Below are 8,659 nucleotides of genomic sequence, written 5' to 3'. Positions count from 1 at the left end.
AAGAACGGCGACAAGAAGAGATCTCTCGCTAAAATGCGGCACAAGCACCGCCCGCCAAAAAAGAAAAAAAGAAATAAAAAAAAAAAAAAAAAAAAAAAAAGGAGTGGGGGAAGTCAAAAAGATGTGCCAGAAATAAAAGGAGAGGAGATAAAATATGACAAGGAATACCCGCAACGTTTCAGATAAGTCGGGGGAACAACACACAACACACAAGTATGAAGAACAATAATGGACAAACAAACAAAATGCAAAAAAGAAAAGTATAGGGCTACAAACTGCAGCTTTATCCAAGAACACGAAAGCAGGATGGGTGGAGCAATAGCAGACACACACACACACACAAACAAAAAAAAAAAAAAAAAAAACAGAAAAAAAGGCAAATAAACATACAGCTAATAAAAGTTCGCTTAAATAAGGGGGGCGAGAAATCAAAGTTCCACGTACCTAAACCAAACCGCCTACCTCTCCACGAGGATCTTTACACAATTCACCCACAGCAGCACTCACACTTCCAGACTTCTGTACAAGCTCGCATGCATCCGTGTGACTTAGATCAAACCCCATTCCTAAAATAACATCTGCACCCTCATACACCCACTGTTCCCACTCCCGTTGACCATTCCCCTTATTTTGTTTCTTTTCGCGTAGATAATGCACAATTTCCTCCGGGCTGGGCTCGTTGCCTTCCAAATCCTTCAACAGAGTCTTCGCGGCCAAAATGGCCTCCGTGTTGAACTCATTTCCCGTCAAGGACTGAACTGCTAAAAGCAAGGTATCGGTATTGACGCCATTGCCATCTGTAAACGTGGCGGCACCATGGACATCTTCAATGGCTTCAAACAAGATGGATGATCTGTCCGCGTACGTCTCATCTGAGAGAAGAAGAAGTAACCTTCCACCAAGCTTTACGGCGGTCGAGAAGTGATTATTCCAAAAGAGAACCACAACCTCTCCCTCACTAAGCTCCCGCAGAAGTACCTCTAACCCCTCTTCTGTCAGTTGTGATCTTGTCTTCTCGAGGAACTCATTGGCAATCTCCGACACGTCCGTTTCATTGCGCGTCGCAAGAAGGCTCACTTCATTAAAGGACATGTCACGCAAATCAGCATAGCGATCATCTGATGAAATCAGCCACCCATGAACAACGCGTAGCCCCGCAAGAGCGAATAGAAGCACGTCATCCTCGGCGTCAAACCCATCTAAAACGGAAAAAATAGGGCTTATGTTCATTCCATGGTACAAGCGGTTCAAAAACTTCTCACCTTCTATGCCCTCTGCGAGTTTCTTACGTGCCTCAAAAAGGCTTTTTTGAACAAGGCCGGCCATTGTTGCCACTTTCTCACCATTCATTACTCGCGTAGGGGGACAGACAAATTGTGGCACCTCCGGGTTACCCTCTATGATGTAATTGAGAATCGTACGACGAAGTTCCTTGGCCTCAATTCTACGGCAATCATCGGGGCATAATTTTAACCGCCCCGTCAGTGCCAGCGCGTTGGCTGCAGCTACCACGGGGCAAGGACCGTTTTGATCCTGCGTCACGATACAGACACTACGGCCACAGAAAACATCCTTTTTCACCCGATGCGAGTCAAATGGATCTATCACGACGGGAAGATCTGGTAGCATTTCCAAAAGCCCATCATCAAAGTCCTTTTTTGTAAACGCCGTTGCAACTAAGGCTGTAGCATTCTTATCAAGAAGAACGTACAGCTTATCCGCGTTCACACCGAGGGCCACTGCCTCCCCTTTGGGGGTTCGTAGCCTCTTCTGGTAGACACAATCGAAAGGAGCCGTCGCCTCCGCAGTGATATCCAGCATGCGAGCAACGCCATCGTCACACATAAATTCACACTCCATTCGTTTAGCCGCTCAATTTCGTTTTTATTTTTCTCCTCCCACCACCGACCTTCTTCTACTTTCCCCCCTGAGGCCTGCCCAAAAAGCAAAGCCTCCCCTCCCCACCACCCCGAACACACACACACACACAATTTATTTATGGACTTATTTATTTATATTGCTCTTTTGAGAATTAGTTTTTGCTGTATACAGCTTACCAAATGTGGTCAGTGACGTCAAGAGACCTAACAAGTCAACCACCACCTTCCGAGACCTTGTCCAGCCAGCCAGAACAAGTTTGAAACAATAAAAAAAGAAGAAAAACTGAGAAGTCACCAGCGTCAAAATAAAGAGAAATTACACATCTGTTTTATTTCCTCTAATGATGTTGGCGCTCGTGACCCCTCAGCACAGCTGCGGGTGTGTGGAACGTTTACAGTAACAGAAAAGGCTTAAGATAAATAGAGTGGTAGCAAGTAACTATTAAAGTGATGATGACATACTTTAATAAAAGGAACACCAACACCAGCACACAGCAAATGTATCCGAAATTGATACATGGGATTAAGACCCATTCCGAAGAAAAGTTGAGAATAATGCGTAAAACTTCCGAGAAATCCTCTCGGTATCAATCTTCATTGCTACTCTCTCTCTCTCTCTCCCTCTCTCTCTTTCTGTCTCTATGTGTCTGTGTTTTCCTTTTTATTCATGCATTTCACTACTTACTTTCCTTCTTTTAATAAAAAAAAAAAAAAAAAAACTCATTTGTTCGTCTCCTCCAACATATGCACAACGCGTGCGTGCACACATGTGTGATATGCATATTTGTATTGCCCCATTCGCCCACCCTTTGCGTCACCTTCTGTTCTCTTTGTTTTCTGTTACGTTGCCCGTTCCGCTCGCTCATTTCTTCACTAGCTGTGGCAATGGCCGCACGCCATATGCTCAGCGCACCACATCGTAATCGCCGGAGGGTGTTCCATCGCCAACACCCCTTCTTTTCTTTCCCTCTCCCACAAGCACGCTCTCATTTTTATTTTTGTTTTTATTTTTTTGCTTATTTTCCAAATTTCCGTTTTGGTTATCGTAAACCGCCCATCAACTGATATAAAGGAGGCGGTGACAAAACACACACGCACCAAAAAGAGACAATTCAAGGAAAAAATAATGATATCTTGATCAGGAATAACAGTTAATAGAGGAAGGGGGTATTCGCTCCGTCCTATATATATAAAACGAAATAATTTACATGAAGCATTTGATCCCTTTCGTCATTTTTGCTCCTCGTGTCTTTTTAACCAAAAGCACCCGCGAAATAACTGACTACAGGAACCTAACGTATTGGAAGTTTCTTCTGTAGCAGTCCTGAATGATTCCCCGCGTCACGCAGCCAGGGATGCTGAAGAAGCTCATCGGACGATGGCCGCTTCGTTGTGTCCCGCTGAAAACACATTCTCAGAAAGTCGCGACAAGACTCCGACGTGTCCTCCGGTATTTTCGGAATGCTGTCGGTAGTTCCCACGTAATACATCAACGAGTACACATTTTCAAATTCCTCCTGCCACGGCGGTGTTCCGCCATTGAGCATCTCTACAACCGTGCAGCCAACAGACCATATGTCAGTCTTCGTCCCGTATGGCTCGTTGCGTATGACCTCCGGGGCCATCCAAAATGGAGATCCAATAAGCGTCTCACACCCCGCCCGGCTGCGATCACTTATACCAGGCAGAATTTTAGAGGAGCCAAAATCTGCCAACTTGACAGCCCCAAATCCGTCCACGAGAATATTTTCACCCTTAATATCTCTGTGCACCACCCCTTTCTGGTGCAGGTAGCGAAGCCCAAGCAGCATCTGATACGTGTAGAATTGAATGACAGACTCATTCAACCCGGTAAAATTTCTCACAATGGACGTCAAGCTCCCCGCCACAGCAAACTCCATGAACAGTAAAATATAATCATTATCCGTGCAGCATCCAAAATAACGGATAATATTGGGATGAGAAAGTTTCTTCAGCACACCCACCTCCTTCTGCACCTGGGAAAGGGCATCCTTAACGGAGTTCTGAATGCTGAGATACTTGACCGCCACAAGCCTCCCAGATTTAAGAATACCCAAGTGGACGGTGCCATAGCTTCCCGAACCGAGAGCAGGCCCACAACTAAAATTCTCCATCTCCTCTTGCGTCAGTGGACCATTTTCGCTGTCATTTGCATCGCCAATTGTTACTGGAGATAATGGTGATAAACGTGACGCCAGAATTGCCTCCACATTTAGACCATCACAATGATTTTTTGATGCTTCGGCAAGAGGCAATTTCAGAGAACTTGATTCCTCAATGGGCCCAGTAACATAAAAAACGGCAAGATGACAATACTTCTCGTAGCGATATCGTTTCTGGTTCTCCAGCAACTCAATGCGAAGGCGGGCAACGGCGTTCAATACATTTTCTTTTTCCTCTATGGAGGCACATGCCAAAAACTCATATTGTAACTCCTGTATTCGGCTTTGAATTTGTTGAATCGAGCGTTGTATCGCGTCAATTGCTGCGTTGTTTGTCGTCACGGATTCATCCTTTGCGCCAATGATATCATACCAAAGCATACCAACGAGCATGGCCATCCAAAGAAAGACCACAACGGCGAAATATGTCTCCCCATCATGGCATGTCCTGACAAATCCCAAATACACACGAATCACGTGCAATAGAGTGCACATATGCGAAAAAAACGGCAGAAATGATAAATGAATCACAAGCCTGTTGATATTCCCGTAGGCTGTGGGGGTGGAGTGGAGAAAATAAAGCACCCGAACAGTTTGAAATAGAAGGTTATTGATAATCAGCAATACGGAATCATGGTAAAATACTTTCCACATGGCTATCTTAGCCAGTGATAATGCGTTCATAGCCACCAACACCGATCCCCTACAATGTATATCACATTTTAGGGGTGTGATGAACAAAAAGCCACCCAGTGGTACCATAAAACAAAGCACCAAGAAGGAGAAGAGCGACATAACCAAGTTTCCACGGGCCTCTGCGCATGTAGGAAGTTCACTCAGAAATGTATTGCACGCGAGCGAGTCAATGATGAGGGACCGGATGGGGAGAGAAAATACAAAAAAGAAGAATTTCAATGCGTAGTTCAAACTCGAAATGAGTCTTAAAATTGCGTTTGTCCGCGTTCCACGAAGCGCTCGACGAAGATCTTTTCGATTCATGACTGCCAAAAAAATCTCAATGAACCCCCACAAAAAAATGACCATCATCGTCAATCGCATCGTAACATGAGAGTTGGCCCGATGATGGGGCATAAGCAGATGCATACTGCGAAGGCGTAATGATGACATAAAACCAACTGGTACAAACAATTCCGGGTGGATCGACGCCATCGATGTCTGTAATGTATTGAACACCAGAAGAGCAAGGACGACGTAGTTCATCGTGTGCAATGCAAACTCTGACCGTGAGAGCGTAAGCCGCAGGGGAGGCTCCTTTTCAATTTCTGCAGACCATTGTTTCCATGAGAGTCCATTGAATTTCATAAACGCGTAAAGCATCGTAAAACCCAATAAAACAAACAGTGTCCACGAAACAATCATATCGCGCACCGTTGGTACGCCCGGTGGCGGATCAAAGGGTGCCATATCAAAAAAATACTGAAGCATCATCCGTCCTTGAGCCTCTTCACGTAAAAACTCTTCCGAACATTCAATATTTGGCGGAAGAGCAAACAATAGTCGATTCCTGTCCATTTCCTCACGTTCCAATGCTTTAGTGGAAGAATCTGGCAATGACAGCAGCGGGAAGGGATAACACTCGACACGTGGATTGCTTGCCCATCGCACACCACCACTTGCATAGGGTGCAGTGAAACACGGTGATGTCTGAACAGAGTACAACTTCACCTGGCCGTCGCCTGTGACGTCAAGAGAGCCACTGATCATCGGTCCGAGTGACATGTCCGCCTCCAAAAGCCCTTCCACGTAGGTCAATGAGGCGTTAAGTACCCATTCACGCCGCAAGGAAATTCTTGAGCCGCGGTCAATCGAAAGAATAGATGCCGCTCCCACATAAACAGCACCTTCTCCAGTAAGGACCGCGTTCCTCATGATGATTTCTTCCAATGCAAGTTCCGCCCCATTGCGGAGTAGCGTTTCACCACCCAAAATGAGACTCGCTCTTTGCGGTGGAATTGCGTCCAATGGCAAGCGTATGTCGGCGGCAGCAAGACACGGCAAGAGCACTGCCGCGTCCTCAGGGAGTTTCAAATGCCTCACGGATCCCCCAATTATACCTCCAAGAGGAACTGTCACGCAACCTCGCAGTAAGAAACGACCATCAATCTTAAAGTAGTCAAAAAACGACAGCAGCGTGGCACATTTGATATGAACATCATGTGACGACACAACATCTAACGCCACAAGAGTGGCGTTCTCACGAACAGCAAGAGACACCAAAGAATATTCCTCCCTTTTGCTTACAATATATCTACTACCCTTTCCGTAGATGATTACAATGTTGTTATCCTGAATCCACACGTTACCGGAGAAAACCACTGAATGAACTTCTGCAGTGAGAACCCCCTCAATGACGAGTTGCACCAGACCTGCGTTCGCTACGAAACGTGTCCTACAAAGATTAAGATGAGTCCCTTCGCCAAAATAATTCACACCATAAATTGCAATCAACATGCCTGAAGGATCGGCTAACCCGCCAACAATGTCCGTTGCAACATCGCCCGTAACATTAATTGAATCAAGCAACAAGGATTCCCCTGTAATAATAATACGACTTCGATTTCCTTTTATGGTGGCTGAAACAAACGCGCCGTCCTCTATAAGTTTCAGCTCCGAATTTTCTAGCAGCGCAATCCGGCCTCCGAGCCTCGCATCTGATGCAGAGACTCGAGCTCCACTTTCAAGAACTAATTGCGCCTTTTCTTCATTTATCATGTCCGTTATTTTCAAATTCCCAGAGAGTACAAGTGTTCCCCTTGTGTTTATTATACGTGTCTGGCACAACACAGCATTTCCCTGGTCCACGGTGATGACACGAATAGTGCCACCCCGATTGATGATTGCATTGCTATGACTTCGAGATCGAATACTGCCAACCCCCTCTGTTCCCGTACGAGCCAAAGTAATGGTGAGGTTCCCGTAGTTATGGAGGGCTCCCTCGCCTTCCAAGAACAGCTGCGGGACATCAATCACCATTTCACCGTAGTTACGTAATATAAATGAAAGAGTACAAAGTTTGCCAGACTGGGAGGTGATGATAGCGGTCTCTGTGCAGTTGATGTCTCCCTGACCCTCAATGCTCCCCCCGGACCATAAGAACGAAGAAACATTTAGAGACTCCTGACGCAACACAAGTCGTCCCGTCCGCTCAATCTGCAAACGACCGACACTAGGAGCATGAGGAAGGCCAGTTACCTCATCGAAAAGAATATTCTCGGATATTTTCTCAGTCACAGCATCGTCTCCCCCTTCCACCAATATTGTTGCCAAATTAATATACTGGGCAGACCCTTCACGACGGTAACAAACGTGGTAGAGACCTTCCTCCTTCAAGGTGCCAAAGAAAAAAGCTCGAGTACTACTAGAAAGAGAAAATTCTGGTAACATAATTTGGTCCACAGCGAATTCATTGCATGACTGTTCGGTAATCATGAGTACATCATGTTCAGAGAGATTGGTACCATAGACACGACCCGTAAACTCTGCACCAGGACGAATTTGCAGAGGCTCTGTTGAAACCCCTTCTGGGCCTGCAATATTTATTGACTCACCCATTTCTAGCATCACATGAGGCAATGTTTCTGGAAATGGCATATAGCAAAGTGTGACCAACCCGCCGCGATGTGCAATAAAACGAAATACCCGATGTTCATCATCCCATCCACTCCCGCTAATCAATGCACTAACGGCGTTGGTACACATGCAACCTTCCATGACCTTTATTCTTGGACCAAATCCCCCAACGTTACCCCTCACTAATGGTATCTCAATTATATTCCCGGTGATATATTGTGTTGGGGCCATCCGTGCAATCCTATCCGCATCTACCCGAAGTAAAGTTTTGGGAGTGATGGCAAACGCATCCCCCGGTTGGCAGTTCTTGCCCCCCTCGCCCTCACTAGACAAATTGAGTTCCTGAGCAATGCTCGGCGGTAAGCAAGGCACGACGAGCAGTAACTCCTCCACAACACAGTCCGGAAGCGGGTGGAAGGTAAGTCGTACAGTACATCCATTGTCCTCCACCTCAATGCAGCTTTGCTCCATCAACTGTGGGAGTTGCCGCAGCCACGAGTTGGAGTTGCCCTGCATCTCCCGCTTAATCCCTTCTTCATCCACCACATAGCTCACAGAGAGCATCTCCGTCAACAGACTCCGTAAAGGAGCCTTTTCGTACCCCTTAAACACCGGAGACACAGCCCGGACCACGAGTGTGGAACCACCCCTGCGCAGTGTTTCTTCAGCAAGGCCGCGGTAGACACTGCCCCTAAAGCGCACAACCGCACCTGACGCGCAAAGAAAATTGATAAAAAGAAGGACCACAAGCATGCTGAGACCAGCATGAGAGCAACAACAATGTGGCCTGGCCATGATCACCTAACCTCTTTTGTTACAAGTGGTAAGAAAAACAAACAAACAAACGAACAAATATATATATGCAGGATTTTGCACCCCCCAATTCCTCCCTTCCCTTTTTCTCTTTTATTATTCTTATTATCTTTATTTTTTAATTGTTCTTCGCTGTCGCTATTTTCTTTTGCCCCCCTCCTCCCTCAGAAACCAAAGTTACATGCAAGCCAC

The 8,659-nt window shown here is 46.1% G+C and overlaps 2 protein-coding genes across 2 annotated transcripts, besides 13 other annotated features; both read right to left on the bottom strand.

Annotated features, from left to right (window-relative positions):
- Nucleotides 1-2,658: a sequence feature (heterozygous, Esmeraldo-like haplotype).
- Nucleotides 57-100: a microsatellite.
- Nucleotides 342-375: a microsatellite.
- On the bottom strand, nucleotides 445-1,860 carry Tc00.1047053509167.200 (hypothetical protein, conserved; the record flags this gene model as incomplete). Its single annotated transcript, XM_811626.1, has 1 exon — nucleotides 445-1,860. One exon carries the CDS (start codon nucleotides 1,858-1,860, stop codon nucleotides 445-447), a length of 1,416 nt encoding a protein of 471 aa, XP_816719.1.
- Nucleotides 2,484-2,521: a microsatellite.
- Nucleotides 2,574-2,599: a sequence feature (AT_rich).
- Nucleotides 2,659-3,134: a sequence feature (areas merged during assembly that could not be assigned to a particular haplotype. This can correspond to areas where the two haplotypes were merged or to regions with more than two copies in the genome that were merged during assembly.).
- Nucleotides 2,869-2,903: a microsatellite.
- Nucleotides 3,135-3,304: a sequence feature (heterozygous, non-Esmeraldo-like haplotype).
- Nucleotides 3,173-8,449, bottom strand: Tc00.1047053509167.190 (protein kinase-like protein, putative; the record flags this gene model as incomplete). Its single annotated transcript, XM_811625.1, has 1 exon — nucleotides 3,173-8,449. The coding sequence occupies one exon, from the start codon at nucleotides 8,447-8,449 to the stop codon at nucleotides 3,173-3,175; it is 5,277 nt and encodes a 1,758-aa protein (XP_816718.1).
- Nucleotides 3,305-3,513: a sequence feature (areas merged during assembly that could not be assigned to a particular haplotype. This can correspond to areas where the two haplotypes were merged or to regions with more than two copies in the genome that were merged during assembly.).
- Nucleotides 3,514-5,505: a sequence feature (heterozygous, Esmeraldo-like haplotype).
- Nucleotides 5,506-6,054: a sequence feature (haploid, non-Esmeraldo-like haplotype).
- Nucleotides 6,055-8,659: part of a sequence feature (areas merged during assembly that could not be assigned to a particular haplotype. This can correspond to areas where the two haplotypes were merged or to regions with more than two copies in the genome that were merged during assembly.) that runs on past the window's edge.
- Nucleotides 8,485-8,507: a microsatellite.

The sequence above is a fragment of the Trypanosoma cruzi genome, genomic scaffold, assembly GCF_000209065.1.
Source record: "Trypanosoma cruzi strain CL Brener 1047053517161 genomic scaffold, whole genome shotgun sequence".
Lineage (NCBI taxonomy): Eukaryota > Euglenozoa > Kinetoplastea > Trypanosomatida > Trypanosomatidae > Trypanosoma > Trypanosoma cruzi.
Note: the sequence above shows the minus strand (reverse complement) of the source record. Positions and strands in the feature narration are given on the sequence as shown.